This window comes from Jatropha curcas, chromosome 1 (assembly GCF_041381405.1).
Source record: "Jatropha curcas cultivar XTBG-Jc1 chromosome 1, XTBG_Jcur_1.0, whole genome shotgun sequence".
Taxonomy (NCBI): domain Eukaryota; kingdom Viridiplantae; phylum Streptophyta; class Magnoliopsida; order Malpighiales; family Euphorbiaceae; genus Jatropha; species Jatropha curcas.
The window spans coordinates 27,747,611-27,765,640 of NC_143151.1; the positions used below are offsets into that span (position 1 = coordinate 27,747,611).

At 28.6% G+C, this 18,030-nt stretch overlaps 1 protein-coding gene and 1 long non-coding RNA gene across 3 annotated transcripts; one reads left to right on the plus strand and one right to left on the minus strand.

Annotated features, from left to right (window-relative positions):
* Nucleotides 1-299: 299 nt before the first annotated feature.
* On the minus strand, nt 300-2,380 carry LOC105630350 (B-box zinc finger protein 20). Of its 2 annotated transcripts, none has more exons than XM_012212158.4 (3): nt 1,940-2,380; nt 1,355-1,798; nt 300-736 (listed from the first exon to the last, which is right to left on the minus strand). In XM_012212158.4, exons 1-3 carry the CDS (start codon nt 2,174-2,176, stop codon nt 482-484), a joined length of 936 nt encoding a protein of 311 aa, XP_012067548.2. In that variant the 5' UTR covers nt 2,177-2,380; the 3' UTR covers nt 300-481. The 2 variants fall into 2 exon arrangements, with proteins under 2 accessions (XP_012067548.2, XP_020533464.1); XM_020677805.3 differs by having other exon boundaries at nt 603-794.
* A 1,191-nt stretch (nt 2,381-3,571) lies between these two features.
* Nucleotides 3,572-6,525, plus strand: LOC149499289 (uncharacterized). Its single transcript, XR_016319657.1, has 2 exons — nt 3,572-3,830; nt 6,289-6,525. It is a non-coding gene; the product is annotated as an uncharacterized LOC149499289 (long non-coding RNA).
* The last annotated feature ends 11,505 nt before the right edge of the window (nt 6,526-18,030 follow it).

An 18,030-nucleotide genomic window follows, 5' to 3' on the forward strand; every position in this document is an offset into this window, starting at 1 on the left:
AGGAGTCCTTAACAGTAGAATAATCCTTAAGATGATTCAAAAATATAGAATAACCATTTAACATCAAACAATTACTGTAATCACATGCTAATGTCTTTTTTTTTTTAACATTTACACTGAGGATGAACAAAACAAAGTGACAGAAGATGCAAAAACTTTTTATATTTGATTCCCATTTTAAATTATTAAAATAACTATTGAACTGGACGAAAATAAGAAAAAAAATATCCTACTATATATAACTAAGTCCATGAAAATATCCTAATTAAAAAAAGTCCATGTAAATATCCCAATTAAGGTTAAAAAAAGGAGAACACCTTTCATTAACAGAAAAAACAATAATTTGAACAAAAAGAAAAAAAGGGACAGTGAGTAGTACACCATTTGATATGAAATGAAAAAAACTCCACTTAGTTGCGCGTTGACTATAGATATTGAAGAACACGTGGGTATGTTCTTCTTCTTCTTCTTCTACAGGATCTTATTGCCTTGATTTCTTGAAAGGTCTACTGCCAATTTCAGGAACTGTAAAAATATCCTCAATTGTCCAGTTCCTGTTAACTATTCCATTACTTTTTGCTTCTTTACTCTCCTTTAGTCCTACAGTTAGTTCTTCTGGTACCCAAAAGCCGATATAATCTTCTGGTGAAAAATAACTCATTTGACGACTTTGATGAAGATCTTGATGAATTTTCATCGTCATTACCGTTGAAACCGAATCACTGTCAGAATTAGTCTGCATCAAATTAATAATAATTCGCACAGTGTTCATCAATTGTTTCAACCATAACACCCTAACCAAACAAAAGAAGATAGATAAGATATTAATGCTAAAAAGATATTTTTTTTTTCTCTTTTTAAATATTTTAGTCAGTAACCGTTAATATTATATTGTATTATATTACATTTTATAAGGGAATATCAAACTTGGGTAGCCCAATATATTTAACAAATCTTAATGTGATATAATATAAAATATTATATTATATTATATTATTATATTAAAAATGTAATGCAAATAATTAGTTGATTAAAAAATGTATTTAATTATTTTTAAAATTTTTACTTAAAAAAAAGTGTATATCACGTTTGTTAAGTATTTTTTTTTTATTAAAAATGTCTAATCTTGCAGATGTTCTCCGCTAGAATTAAAATTAGAGATTGACTTGTCTAAACACGGTCTAAAAATCTAGTCGTGGATCAAATTAATTAAAAATAATTTTTTCAATATTTCGAACTATTACTAAAAAAACAGGATAATTTGAAAATTATCTATTTTTATTAGTTCTCAAAGACCAGGTTGACAAGTCTAATCCTTAAAACTAAGTTTTTAGAGTGTAGTATTAATACAAACCTTAGAAAAACTGTCTGTGGCGGCTTCAACTGAAGGATCAAGAAAATCATCGAGGCGCCATCCAGGAATTGTCTCTAAGTACTCAGAAATACTACTTGTTGAAATTGAAATATTATCATCAACGTTATTGTTATAAGGGATTGATGTTGATGATGCTCTTTCAACAGTAGGAGGACTAAAGATTTCACCAGAAAAGGTTGGACTGTGATTATTATTACGCAGATATGGCCATTGAGGGCTTTTCATGTTTGTTTCACAACCGCTATTGGCTGAAGCAGGAGAAGAAGGAGATGGGTATAAAGAACAAGAAGTAGAGATTTTAACTCCTGTTAGAAGAAATCTATTATGTTTTTTTGTATGTTCATTTGCTTCATGTATTGGAATGTCACATTCTCTGCAAAGAATCGCTCTATCTTCTTGACAAAACAAGAAAGCTCTTCTTTCCTGCAACAAATAAAAATTAGTTCAGTAATAAATAAAATATAAAAAAACCCCAAGAATCAGGAAAATATATTTATATGATAATTTCCAAGATCCAGATTTTTATTTTCTTGATAATAAAGAGGGAGATAGAATGATTTGTACCTGACAAATATCACAAAGAGGAGATTGTTTAGAGGAAGGACGAACGAGAGAGAAGCGCATATGTTTACTGGCAAGCTTATTTGCATGGTGAACATGGCGGTCACAGCCATCGCAAAGAGCAGCTTCATCTGCAGAACAAAAAATAGAAGCCTCTGCTTTGTCGCAAACATCACAACTAATCTTCATCAGTTTTTTCTTCTTATTATTATTATTCTTGGCTGGATTTAAACTGAACATGGCTATATATATATTATAATATACATGTAGAGAGAGAGTGGGATACTGACAAAGATGTTATGGAAGTATGGGCAATAGGGTCTAATGGATAAACAGCTAAGCTTGAAGGATCTTGATTGCATCTGACTTTAAAGAGAAAGCTCTGGAATGGTAGATATGGATGCTATTAGATTTTCTTTTCTTTTTCTCTCTTTATTGAGTAAAGAAGAGGAAGAGCAAGTTGTGGGATTTTATATATATATATATATATATATATATATATATATATATATAATCTATAAAAATAGAGTTTGTTTTTTTTTTTCGTTTGGTTTTAAGGAATTGACTTACCTAAATTAAGTCTATGGTCCATTTACAACTAATGAAAAATATATATTTTTAAAATGAAGATATTTTTATTATTCACTATAATTAAAAAGATAGAATAAAAATAATTTTTAAAAAATCTCTATTTTAATTGATTTGGATTATAAGTTTATATATTTTAATTGGCAAGTCTAATATGTTTTAAATTATACATTAATTTTCTCTTTGAAAACAATTAATTTCCTACCTCTAGTTAGTATGACTTATTATCATACAACTTTTCCCATTCATTTATTTATTATAAATTGTTTTAAATTTAAAATGAAGTTAGCACATGCTAACTTCAATTTGTTTCGCCTCATTTAAATAAGACAACGAGTAATTCATTTAAAGTTCAAATTGTATTTATCCTCTTGTCTGGTGTTCCTAGCAATCTAGGGATTTTGGGAAATTGTAATATAAGGTGTAATGAAGCAATTGTAAAAAGAGAAGTTGTTTTATATTTTTAGATAATGTATTTATCATGATAATATCTATTAATTACATCCCATCATGATAATGTATTAAATTAAATTAAAATTTAATTAAAATATAAATAACCCAAGCCATACAATAAGAAATACTTAATTTCTTGGATGAGGTTACGTTGATTTTCCATTACATTTGGTGTACAATTTTTATACTCAAGTAGATAAAGTACTTTATAATTGATGAGCTCCAGTTCCGTCTAAATGAAGAATTTTTATTTTTATTATCGCAATTTTTTATTTTGTAGTTTTTTGGTATGTCTTTGAAACGACCCGAAAATTTAATTTCGAAGAATTTTCATTTAAAAACTAAATTTTTTATTTCAACCAATGAAATTATACCAGCTAGTATTTTATTATTGCTAAACTGGACCCGTAACCCAATTCGATTTTTCAAAAACCAAGCGAAAAACTCGAAAACCAAACAAATTGAGCCAAATCATAGAATTAGACCAAACCGGTTCGAATCGAACCGGAATGGTCTAGAAGCCCAAGATTTTTTCTTTCTTTTCCTTTTTTTTCTTTTTCTTTTTCTTTTTCCTTTTTCTTTTTTTCTTTTTCCTTCTCCTTCCTTGCGCTAGTGCCAGCGCGCAACCTCCTCCTCCTCTTTCCCTTCCCGTTTCCAGCCACCAGAGCCGATCGATCTCATCTCCTCGCCGTCGACTCCTTGCCGCAGCAACCCGGCCTTCCTTTCCCTTCTCCCCGTTTCTGCTTCTGGTGAGCGCAAAAATCACGGCGAGGCTGGGACTTCAGCCCGATCGAGATACCGTCTTCGTCCTTCTCTCCGTCTCCGAGCAACTCCGGCGACTATCGCCGATAAGGTAAGCCGATTATCCTCCCTCCTCACTCTTTTGCAAATTAAATTGCATAAATTTCAAGATCTTTGTAGTTAGAATTTTCAGGTACTGTTTATATATAAAAAAAAAATAATAAAAAAAAAAAAACAAATGATATTTGCTTCTAATATATAAAGTTAATTACGTTATTGACAATATAGTGCTAAGATAAAATCGTTGCTTTTCATTATTGCTTTTCATTGCTTTTAAAAATAAATTCTTTTTTTTCAGTATATACCAACAATAAAAAGAACTTGATACTACAGAAAAAAATAAAAATAAAAAATAAAAAAAAGAATACTCGGGTAAGGCGTTCTTGAAACAGCAGTGCAAGAGACCCAAGATTTGAAGCCCGAAGTCCCTTTCCCGCTTTAATGTTTAAACTATTCTTATTACAAAATAGCAGTGCACACATATTCCAATTACACAATTTGTTAGAGGAATTGATAAGCCTTTAAAGATGGCAGCAGTTTAATGGTTATTTGCTTGAGTTTTCACTATGATAGGAAGGAAATCTTAAACTTTTATCATTCCAAATGAGCTGCAGACTGAAATTTTTAAAAGTATGTGTAGGCTAATGTGTTTGCTGCATATTCTATATAATAAATTAGAGCAATTTTAAAATGGCAGCAGCTATTTCTCATTATTTCTATAAACCATTGCTTGATATGGATTATAGGATGTTAAGAATCTAAGTTTTGATGGGAAATGAGTGAAATTTGTGCATATATGTATAAGTCTAAGTTAAGGAGAACCTATTGCATTTGGTGGGGAGTAGCTATTGAGGGTAATCGTTGCCATTTTTATATGAACTAACATAGGAATGGATATATTCTCAATATTTTTGTGATGGATACCATTGGTTAATGCTCAATAGCTTCAATCTTGTTAGGTAACGATTCGATGGTAAACATAATCTACTATAATCTAGAAATCGTATTTTCATGGCAAGATGAAGGAATTTTAGGAAGCCTTAGTTATACGTTCAAGTTGTGAGTCGGGTTGCCTAGTAGAAGTATTTATGAAATTGTAATTTAATTGAAGCATTGGTTCTTAGTGGCTAGTTTAGAATTTTAGTAAATGTTTAAAGACGTTGTTTATACCTTAAGCAAGGATGATGAAATAAAGGTTTAATAAGGAGTTTTATAATAGTTAGAAGCTAACTAACTTAATGGTATAACTTCTGTTTATATGTATATGTATGAAAGATTTCATTTATTTGTCAATTAGCTAAAGAAGCTGATTATAATTATGTGAAGCAAAGAATGTTCAATAATATTATTGGGATATGTTTGAAGGTTATTATAAGTTGTGAATTAATAGTTGAATGTTGACATTATTATTTGGATGGAGGAAGGGAAATTTAACTGTTTGATCGCCCGACGGATGGGCTGTGTGCATTGATTGATTAATATATAATATCATTGTGATATTTAAACAGGTAGATAGTCCTATTTTTAGGGGAGATGCTGCCGAAATTTTGATAGAAATTAGACTAAATTTTAATTAACAACATAATTAATAAGTTTATTTAGATTAGTTCTATAATTTGGTACATAATAAATATAGTGCTCTGGTTGTTTATAATCTTTATTATTCATTTAACTATTTACATATTCATTTATTTATTTTATTATTGTTGTTAATTGCTAATACTATTTATTTATTTATTTATTTGCATTGATTTTGGATGTTTAATTGTGCATTGCATTACGATGTCTAATTGAATAATATGTCTGAATTTGAATGCAATGTTTGATTTATTGTGTTGTGATATTGCTGTGCTTTGTTTGTGTGGAATTGGGATGAAGTGGGTCACCATGGGTTTGTGAGACTGTTTCTGTTATACGGATCCTGATTCTGATTTCTGTTATATGGATCCTGATTCTGTTTCTGTTAGCCGGGTAAATGGGAGATCGGCGCCCCCGTGTGCACCTACTGTTACCGTTACTGTTAACCACAGGTTGGCTTCTTTATTGGGCGCACCGGATAATCTAGATTTGATCGCAGCCCGCAGGGTGGCCTCCTGTTGTGAGCGCCTGATGATCTAGATTTGATGGAGACGACCGGGTTGCCTCCTGTTGGTATGGAAAAGAAAGAGAGAATGGAAAGAAAAATGAGAGGGCTGGTCAAGTGAGGATTAGACCGGTCGGCCAGTATGGGGGATCGGCTCCCTGGTGCACATGTGAGAGGATGAGCCATGCGGGAGGACGGCTCATCGGGGGTTCGGTGACTCCACTGACTAATTTCCACGTGATGTGATTATATGAAGATGTTAATAATTGTGAGTGCTGGTGATATGCCATTTGTGTGACTGGCTGTGTGAGCATATACCTAGTCGGATGACTAGGTTGATATATTTATACAATGGTGTGAATGCTTGTGTTGTGCAATAATTATTATTCATTAATAAACTCACATCTCTTTTGTTTAAATCTTTCAGGAAGTAGCATTTTCTAAATCCTAGCTATAACTCTGCTCTTCACTATAAAAAAAGAAATTCGCTAATTTTCGTATTGATCAATTAAATAGATAAATGTCCGAAGACTTATATGTATACATCCGTCAATGAACTCCGCAGTTATAGAATTTGTATACTTTTAAGTTCTGTATTATTATAGATGGAATAATTCTGTGAGCCTGTTTTATTAAATATAGTGAAATTTGTAAATGTTTAAAATTATATTGAGATAGCAAATTTGTAGTGTTTCAGGCTTACTACGGGCCTCGGGGGCCTTAAGCTTACCTGGGCCCTAGTGCCGGTCCGGCCCATGGAAATGGGTCGTGACAGTCTTATAGTAGTTTCGAAAATTATAGTAGTCTCATATATCAGGAGTTGAATTGTACGGAAATGGGAAATGAAATACAGAATGTACGAGATACGATAATTTTTAAAAAAGATAGGACATTCATTCGCTTAAAACACACTACGCTAAATAAGTAATACATTAATATTTTAAATAAATAAACAATCATTTATAATAAATATAAAATAAAAAAACACTAAATTTCTTATTTCAATGAAACAAAAGCAAATTAAAAAAAAAAATTCATTTTTATTTGTAATAGAAAACTATGAGTTGATTAACTTGGTGTATAGAGTAGTTTCATACACGAAGAGCTAGGTTGCACAAAGACAAAATACGAGATACAAGAACATACGAGATACTATAATTTTTAAAAAAGATAGGATATCCACACACTTAGTACATAATATACTAAATAAGTAATATATCAATATTTCAAATAAATAAACAATTATTTATAATAAATTATAAACACAAAATAAAAAAAAAATTAATTTCTTATTTCAATGACACAAAAACAAATTAAAAAAACACTTCATTTTTTTTTTTGTGATAAAAAAAATCTTAGTTGATTAGTTTTGTATATAGAGTTATCTCATATATCAGGAGCTATGTTGCATGAAAATGGGATACGATAATTTTTAAAAAGGTATGACATCCACACACTTAGAACATAATACACTAAATAAGTAATACATTAATATTTCAAATAAATAAATTATTATTTATAATAAATTATGAACATAAAATAAAAAAAACTTAATTTCTTATTCCAACGACACAAAAGCAAATAAAAAAACTTTATTTTTATAGGGAATAAAAATAAAAATAATCATTTTATTATATAGTTTTACTATTTTTTAATGATGTTATAAAATATTATTTCATCTTTTAATATTACCTTGCTCATTGTGCGGATTATAAAAGCAATTATATTTTTAGATAATATCATACAACAGGAAAAAAAAATTAATATTAATAAGTAAAAATTATTTCGAAATAAGAAAGGAATATAAGAGAAAAGAATTTTGATAATTTTCATTTCAAATTAGAATGAAAATAAAAAATTATAAAAATAAATTTGTAGAGAAAAATTGATTTTATTTTTCTTTTATATTTAAAAAAATAAGCAATAAAAGTTTTTCCGAAAATAAATTTAGTCCCTTCTTATTTTTTTTGATTATTCATTAATAAAAAAGATACAAAAATAAATTAAAAAAAACTTTATCACGCAATACCGGAACATATGCAGTAAGATAATTTTTTAAAAAGTAAGAGATCCACACACTTAAGACACACTACACTAAATAAGTATAGTATATTAATATTTTAAATAAATAAATAATCATTTCTAATAAATCATAAACATAAAACAAAAAATATTTACTTTCTTATTTCAATATAATTAGTTAAATTCTCAAAATTATTATCACTATCGAAAAATACATTAATAGTGTTTGCATTTTTTATGTAGGTCATACTAGGAGTGTCAAAATTGGTCACGACACGCGAACACAATTCACCTAACTCATGAAATAAATGGGTTAGGGTTGAGGTTAAACGAGTTCGTGTCATAAACGAGTCATTCATTTATGATATGAATATTATGACATGAATATAAACGTGTTGTGTCGCGGTTTGGCGAGCGAGTTAGGCGAGTGACTCATTTATTTAAGAGTAAAGAGGTAATTTTAGTGTTAGATATAAATACTCTAATTAAAATCTATTTAAATTTTATTGTTGTATTACTTTTTTTTAATTATAAATCTTAAAGAATTTATGCATTTTACATGTGAAACTTTATTTTTAAATATGATTGGAGTTAAATAGGATAAAAGTTAAAAACACTATAAGCAAGTTAAGAGGGTCGTATATAGGTCAACAAATTTACTTAACCTACTTATGATCTTAAGCGGGTTATACGAATTGTATATGAGTCAACATGACCCACTTAACCTGTTTATGATATTAAGTGGGTTAAACGTGTCATATTCATGTAAATCGTCTAATTTTCATATTGTATTTATTTCGAAATTATAAAAAATTATTTCATCCTTTAATATTGCTCCACACATGTTCTAACACTAATAAATATATACAAAATAAAACTAACTAAAAATTTGAATATAATAAAATTATTTAATAGAAGAAATTTTTTTAAATGGAAGTTAAGAGATAATTAATGAGGCCAACTAAGTATTGTGTGGTTGATTTTTTCACTTATGTGGTGAGTGATGAAAGGTCTTAAGTTTAATTTCTGACCATGAGAGTTTTCAACAATTTAGCAAATAATCCTGCCGCTATCTCTCTCCTAACTTCCGTTGTCATCTCCTCCATTGAAACTGCATCGTCTCTCTCTTCCTCGTTATCATCTAGGATATCTTCAATTCCTTGCAATGAATTAGTGACATCTTCATGAACTTTTTTAAGTTCATGCTAATCAAAGTTTGGTTGACACAAAAAGGTTATGTAAATGAGAATAAACAATTGTACTCCGTTAGGAATTTTGATCAATGACGTTTGATCAGATGAATAAAATAGAGAACTAAACTCTCAAAGAAGTTTATTGATAGGAATAATGATCAAAAGATAATGCATGTGCCAATGATATAAAATAACCTATTTATAGGTTAGGTTAAAGCATAAGGCCCTAAAAAAATAACACAAAAGTCATAACTGGACAAAATCCTAATAGGGGTGGCGGCAGGGGCATGCTAAACATGACGCGAGCATGTCCTGGGCTTCCAAAGGCTAGCACAAGGCATGCTGGAATTGACACGGGCATGTCTATGTGCAAATCGCAGCTGGACCTATCGGCACATGTGTACTGTACATGGCACGAGCGTGCTCTGGACTCCCAGAGGCTATCCCACTTTAAAATCTTTCATATATTGAAGTGTAAGTTGCTCCACATTATTGGTTCTACAGAATCTTCAAATTTTGGATCCTGTGACAAGGATATTAAAACAGAATTTTAATTTAGCATATCCTCTTCATCTGTTCATAGCAAAACAAAATAAAGAAGATTTTAAAGTGGCTTTACTATGTTCATCTGTGCCTATCACTATTGTTTTACTTAAATCTATTCTAGGAACTGAAACGTAAAAACATTGTCTATTTATTGGCATATACTAATGAAAATACTAACTTTTTCCAAGTAAGATTGCTTCGAATTTCCAATCCCATTATTGCTCATTTCTGAAACATTATCTGATGATACTAAGATCTTATATCTTCTGATTCCTTTGACAAGGAAGCTGCAATTTCAATGGAGGACGCTAGAGGAGATGACGATGGAAGTTAAGAGAGATAAAGCGACAGGGTTGTTTGCTTAATCAAAACGATGATTTTTAAGTATCAGATTAAATTAACTAAGGTTATATTATAGGTCCTACATTTATATTATTTTATTTTAAACCCTAATCCTAATATGAAAATAGAGTGCTAATATATTTAAGTTTATAAATCGAGGTGTTCGAGGTACAAAGGTCGAATTATAGTGATTTTTATAAAATTAGCCTTACCTACTGTGTTATATCAAGAAAAGAAAAGGGAATCAGTGAGTATGTCAAGCATTAAACATTTGTTAATAATTTGTATTAAAATTTAGGAATTTAAATAAGAAACTTCAATTTTTTTTATTCGGTTCAAATATATTAAGTTATTTTTAAAGCATTATATTTATGTTAAAAATATTAATTTACTGACAAAAAAATTAGTGTACGACTCTGCACATGTGCTATGGACTATGGAGTCTTAAGCGTTTACCAAATTAATGGTAATATAACAAATTAATTTAATTAAGAGGTGAAGCCAACAAGAGGTAGGGTAAACAATAAAAAGGCGTTTCTTGGTTGTTATTGCAAAGTCAACATTATTATCTTTTTTTATTTTGATAAATTCTATTCTACGGTTGCTTCATAATATGATAGTTGCACCAAATTTCAATTTTGAAGACCAACTGCTAACATACAAATCACGTTTATTTTCCTTCAAATTGTGATTTATTATGCATTGTGCTAATAATAAAAATAAATACTCTCTTCATCCCAAAATATCTATCCATATTTCAATTTTTAGATATTATAAAATGTTTATTCAATTGACTTAAGAAATATTTTATTTTTCTTTTATACCTCTGCTTATAACTGATTTTAAATTATAGAAACAATATTTTCTTGACCCGAAATGTTTGGGAGAGGAAGTGTTCCTTTTTTAGGGTATTCTCGGAAATAGATCCAGTAAAGACGGGATAGAGCCTGTAGCTTAAAGGATTAGCGCATATGGCTACGAACCACGGTGTATGGAGAATAAAATCAATGGGATAAATATTTTGAAACAGATGAAATAATATATATTAATACCTATATTTGTATTAATTTAGATATGATTGCTTGTTACTGTATTAGATCTAGACCTAAATTTTTAGTAAATTAAATTGGGGAGTCTAATGAATTGAAATAACAATATGAACTACACAATATAGATAATCACTCGCTTAGCTCACCAAATTAATAAAATATTATAATAAAAAACTTTGAATTCAAAATTTTTCATTTCTTGCATAAAAAAAAATATTAACCAAATCACATCAAATTAATAATTTTTTTAGATTAGTTAAAAATAAGAAACAAAGAATGCGTATATAGACTATGAGCAAAACACACTTTCACTGGTAGAAAAAGATGGGCGAAAACTAAACGACAAAAAATACTTTTTAAAGGACCTAAGATATGCTATCTTTTGGGCATCGCTAAGGAGACATCGCAAGCTGTCATCAATAAAAAGGTGAAGGAGATAAGGAAGGAACATTAAACTTTAACCAATTAAATTATATTTGGAGTTCAGTTTCAATCCCCAATGCTTCTCACATGGATAAGACTTCTTCAGTTCAGGGTTCATTAAAATATGCAATAATAAACCTAAGGATCCAAGCTGTACTAGTAATGCAGACTCAATATGTAAGAAGAGTTTTCAAGTTCGATCATTATTAAATACATCTTAAAAAAGATTATGAGTATTAATTGTGACTAAACTCAAGTCGAATTAGGTAATTCTAATATTAGGGTCTGAATACTGGTGGTTTATAAAAAAAAAATATAAAAAATAATTTATGAATCGAATTAGAGTATTCCTAATAATTAGGGTCTGGACAGCGGTGGTTTGTAAAAAAAAAATGCAAAAAATGAGTTATGAGACTTCACATAAACTGCCAAGAATCGTTCATTTTTTGTTTTTTTTAATATATATATATATATATATATATATATATATATATATATATATATATATAGTGCAATGGCACTCCACTCTTTTCACAAAATTTTGGCACAGTGAGTTGTAAATGGATAGATTGGTTAAAAGGGTAGGAACAAAGCAAATTTGATAATATTAACAAATTTTATAAATATAAATATACTAAACATATATAAGTCTCTTCCAATAGCATAGAATATTTTATTTAATATGGTAAAAACAAATTAGATTATTCAATGAGAGACAATATTTTTTTTTTCTATTTCATCACACTGATTTTAACTGAAAGTTTTTAAACTTAAATCTTCTACATACCAAAAAATAGTGTAGTAGTAAGCACATAAATACACTAGATTCATTTTCAAATTCCTTCTCCAGTACCAAAAAAAAAGAACGTGAGACTTCTATGTTTTAAAAATGATTCCACTGTTATTAAATTAGAACTTATTATCAATATGAATTTTCAAGACGAAAAAAATGTTAAAATGGAAAATCTCATTCAATTTTTTTCATGAGATTGAATTGTGTTCATTTTAAAAAAAAATTAGATGAGAGATTCAATACTAGGGCAGCGGTGACAAATGCTCTGAATATGAAGAGATTCGATACGACTCAATATAAATGAAACAATTTTCCAATCTCTTTAATATTTCGTCATAAATTTCGCTCCAAACCTGAAAATCATATTATTGATTCAAAGATATGATAAAATTGGTATCCAGACATTTTGTCCTCATCTTTGCCCAAATTTATCTGAAAGTAAAAATAAATAAATAAATAAATAATACTCCCTTTATTTTAAAATAAGTGTCATTTTTATCTCGGCACATGTACTAAAGAATATAATTAATAGTTTGAATTTTATAAAAATTGTTTTATATAATATCTATTTTATCCTCCAACTAAATTAAACAAAATTAGTTAATTAATTTTTTTTTAATTCTCCATCCCACTATTTCTATTCCATTAATAGAAGAAGAAAAGTTTTCAATTCTGTACAGCTAGCCATGAAATTTCTTAGAAAAATATGATCACATTGTTAAGAGATAATTTTATGGTAGGAGTAATTGAAGTACAATTATGTTATGACTAGAATACTAAATAAATAAGGTTAGTTTGGAAAAGAAAAAATTATTAAAGTCTTTAAATTATAAAAATGACATTTATTTTGAAAAGGGCAACTTAACAAATATCTAAAATTAGGTTTCTACATTAATAAAATGTTAAAAATATATATAAATTAAGAGAATGTCAATATTGGTTAAAAATATATTAGTAATTTCCAAACTATCATTATACACCTTTTGTGATTCAATCACTAGAACAACAACAACAACGATGGTGACGACAATGTTACTGGCAACGATAATAAAAGCGATGACGACAGTGATGACAACGATGGAACCAGTAATGGCGGTCGACGACAGCAACAACAACAATAGTGGCAGTGACACAATGACAACGGTGACAAAACGGACGATAGCAACAATGACGATGGAATCGGCAACAACGACAATGATGACAGTAGCAACAACGGTGACGATTAGTGACGACGACAATAAAATGGTAAAATAGTAAATAAATAATGAAAATAACATTATTTTATTATTTAAGGTCTGATTGACAGTTTTCAAAATAAAGTTTCAAAATATATATATTTTTTATCGGTATCCCCAGCCTATTAGACTAGAACTAAATCCTGCTTATATCGGGTCGATCCACTAACAGTAAAGTGCTCCCAGCGAATATTTACTTCATCCATGGTGATCAAATTCTTGATCTTACTTAAAGGAGAACAGTGTCAAACCATCTATCCCAACAAAATATGTTATTTATGACAATCTCTCTTTAAAAAAAGTAAAAAAAAAAATGGGAATAATTGCAATTTTAGTGTATAAACTTAGCACTTTTTTCTATGTTAGTGTATGAATGGAAAAAATTTACAATTTAATGGATCAATTATTATTTTTTTAACAATTTAGTAAATTTTACACGTGTATCGTCGGAAATCCAATAGGACAATATGGATCCACATATCCATTTGAATTTTGATTAGTAGGCGCCAAATAGGACGCCACGTTGATTGCCACGGGGATTTGACTAATCAAAAACCTGAAATTACTAACCTAACCCTTTCTCTAATACTCAGCACATGGATTCAGCTCCTAAAAACAAATTCAAACAAACGCCTTTCACATAAAGCTCTCAAAATGGAAACCCGTTTATCAGAAACTACTAGTTTACTAATAACTGTTCAACTGCGAAGAACAATATTCAATCAAATTTTTACAGAACTAAAGACAAAATGAGCGCAAAAGAAATATTAATTCACTAAAATAATCAATAAAGAACAAATCTTGTTTTATGTTAAAATCGGTAAAGAACAAATCAGTAAATAACTAAAATAATCAGTAAATAACAACCAAAAAAAAAAGTATTTTGTTGAAATTCATTACATGGAAACCTGCAAATATCGAGCAATATCAAGAGAACAAAACAAAGTTTCTCTTTATTCACAAAAAAGAAAAAGAAAATAAAGTTTCTCTTTCAAATCATCCATAAGAAAGCCCTCATCCATTACATTAATCGAGCCATCAAAGCTTTGAAAAACAGGAGCTGCATGAGTAAAAGAAAACCCACAATCCACCAGTAGACTGGACGTTTTCAGGTCTGTAGTTAATCAAATCCACGTGGCAATCCCGTGGCATCCTATTTGGCGCCTACTGCTCAAAACTCAAATGGATATGTGCGCCCATATTGTCCTACTCGGATTTCCAGTTATTGTATATATGCAAAATTCGCTAAATTTGTTAAAAAATTAATAATTTATCTGCTAAATTGTAAATTTTTTCTATTCATATACCAAAATAATAAATATATATATATAAAGTTCACATACCAAAATTGTAATTATTCCAAAAAAATATTTATTTGAAACCAAGGAAGTATATTTTATAGATTTTTGCATTGAAAGAATGGGGATGGAAATTTATTATTCTTCACGAGGCGAACACGAAGTGAGATTATTTTCAGTCCATTCAGGTAATATGGGAAAGAGAATCCGTTCTTGATCCTTCCCATTGCCATCCCTATGCTCGGGTCTACAGGTAGGGAATTTTCTGCGCAGTGACGAATTATTGTCACATTGAAAGTTTCAAATATTAAAATATTTGTGTTCAATAAAGAAAGTTTAGAATATTGAAATAGATAAAAACCACGTGCTAACGTACTTCTTGGGACCAAAGTCGGTGAAAGGATAGGATGTGTGGGAACCCTAAAAAAACCAAAAAAAAAAAAAAAAAAGCAAAATTGTCAAATTTAGGCATGAAGTGTGAGAATATACGTTAGTAGGTCCACTATAAGCTCCATTCCTAGAATGCTAATATTTCCAGTTTACCAACTTGAAAATAATAGCCATTCCCTTGGAAAAAAAAAAAAAAGAAGAAATGAAGAGGTAACTAACTCTTTATAGGGCGGTATAGTTTAGAGGGTATTGATTCAGTTGAGTTATGCGGTGGATACAGCGGCGAAACTAGGGGTGGCGGCAGCCTCCCCTAATTTAAATTTTTTTAATTTATTTTATAAAATATAAAAAAGTTTTACTTTTAATCTATAAAATAGTGATTTATTTCGATATCCCATTTAAATTTTGAAAATTTTTTTTACCTCTGTAATTATTTTTTTTAATTCCATCATTCGGTGGATAGCTCCATTAAACTTTTTAATATACAGTGATAATCATATGGTTTTTTATTTTTTTCATATTAAGTGATAATTAGTTTATATTTATATTATACTTGAATTTCATTTAACTTTATATAAATAATTATTAATATATTTTTCATAGGAACTCGAATAGCTTTGTGTAGTAAAAGTTGCACGCAAAATAAAATTTCTGAGACTATGAATTGTCTCCTCAACCTCTTCAAAATGCCCTCGTATAAATAACGAGCAGCTGATAACTTTTAAGTTCTTCATACATAGATATTTAATGAGGAAGAAAAAAATAATAATAATCATGAATCCACCATATGGATTCGACTTTAATGACTTCTCTCCTAATTTGTCCACAAATTTAGGCTCCATTTGTAATTTTTCATTGTTTGGAGGCGTTTAGGAAAATAAGTCAATAATATTTTCCTAGTCAAAGGAAAATCAAGATATTTTGAAAGAAAATAACTTTCCATTTTCAAGAACGTAAAATATTTTTTCGGACTTTGATAAACGTATTATAACCTTAAAAATTCATATTTTTTTATTTATTAATCATCAATAGTCACTACCACCGCTCACCATTCACCATCAACTACCACCACAAGTCACTGGAAACTTTCATAATTTATCATTTTCCTTGAATAATTTTTCACTCAATCCCCAAACAATGGAAAATTAGGAAAGATATTTTACAGTAAAATATTTTATGCAAATAAACGGAGCATTAATAATAAATTTTTTAAAATATGAAATTTATATTATTATTATTATTATGAAATTTATATTATTATTATTATTATTACTATGATCATTATTATTATTATGAGTTAAAAATTTTAATATTTTTAACTAATTTTGAATATGCAACCAAACAACGGAAAATAAGCCATTTGAAAAATATTTTTCAAGGAAAAAACATTTTTTAAAAGTAAGTTATTTTTCAGAAACAAATGAAACCTAACCTTAAAAAAAATGTGTCCTTTCGAAATGACATCACATTGGTTTTTTTTTAAAAAAAAAAAACTTAATAATTCATTTATCATGAATATAAGTTGAGCATATCATAATTTTCCTATAAGAATAAGAAATATAAATATAGAAAATTGAAATGTTCTAATTGGAGATGTTCTTGATTTTAGCAGAAAATACTAATCTTCCAGGTAAAAATTTGTTTATTTTTAAATAGGAAGACAAAAGAAACTTTTTACAAAATATTGTCTCGAAAGTATTTGAAAACTTATTACAATTCACACCCGCATAAGAATTCGACATACTAAACTTTAATAGAGAAACATTCCGCATTACCAAACCCTATTGATAATATAACATAAGGAAGGAGGATTTGCAAGCATATACGATGATAGCACATATTTATCATTCGATTTAACATACATTTGATGAATATTTAATACCTACATACATATAAAAAACGTGTGCAAAAATTAGAAGTGCTATACATTTTGAAAATCAACCCAAAAAGAAATGATAATAGTTATGCTTTGCTAATATAAGTACATGAAAGAAGAAACGAAGAGCCTTAACTGTGATTAAATCCAGAATTGAATTAGGTGGTCCCTAATAATGGGATTCGAACACCGATAGTTTACAAATAAATATATAAATATATTATATATATATATAAGTTTAATTATAAGTATTTTAGTTTAGAAAATATAAAGTTTTTACAAGACTTTAGAAAATATATATCAACAAAAACTAGACTAAAAGACTTAAAGACTAGACTAATGCTTTTTAATTTTTATCGTATATAAACTTTAAGGACTAAAGACTTACAAAAGACTAAAAATAATAAAGACTTATGACTAAAGACTAATGACTTGCTTTTAAGACTAAAGACTTATACTTTTAAACTAAAGACTTATGCTTTTTAATTTTTTTATCGTTTCTTTGAAAACAAAACCAACAAAACTTTTGACAAAGACTAATGAATTACAAGTCATATATATATAGAGAGCTAAGATTATTACTCGGATTTAAATAAATACAGATACAAATATTTAAAGATAAATTATAACTGTGAACTAAAATACTATGATTAATTGGGTTTATATGAATACTTATATAATTCATTAAGTATGATTTTACTTCAGAATTAACATACAGTTTAAACAATATTTCTGATGTGGAAGATCAGACTAAGCTGCATCCACAGAGCATACTTATGACAAATTTAATCAACAATTTAACACAAAGGTTTAGGGTTCCTGCAACCTTAACCTGGGATCCCCAGAATTAAGTTAAAGTGTGGAGGGAGAAGAGAAAGGTGCCGTAAATACGGACTTATATTCGAAGCAGTTTAATATAAAATACAAACTTTATTTATTTATAAAATATAAATACAAGATTTAAAACTTACAAGAGTTTTAGATTTAGACTTTCTCCAACTT

Coding starts and splice junctions, on each gene's coding strand:
- LOC105630350 (XM_012212158.4), bottom strand. CDS start 2,176: ATGTTCAGTTTAAATCCAGCCAAGAATAATAATAATAAGAAGAAAAAA. Junction 1,799..1,939: donor CTCTTTGTGATATTTGTCAG/GTACAAATCATT, acceptor TATTTGTTGCAG/GAAAGAAGAGCTTTCTTGTT. Junction 737..1,354: donor CCACAGACAGTTTTTCTAAG/GTTTGTATTAAT, acceptor AATTTGATGCAG/ACTAATTCTGACAGTGATTC.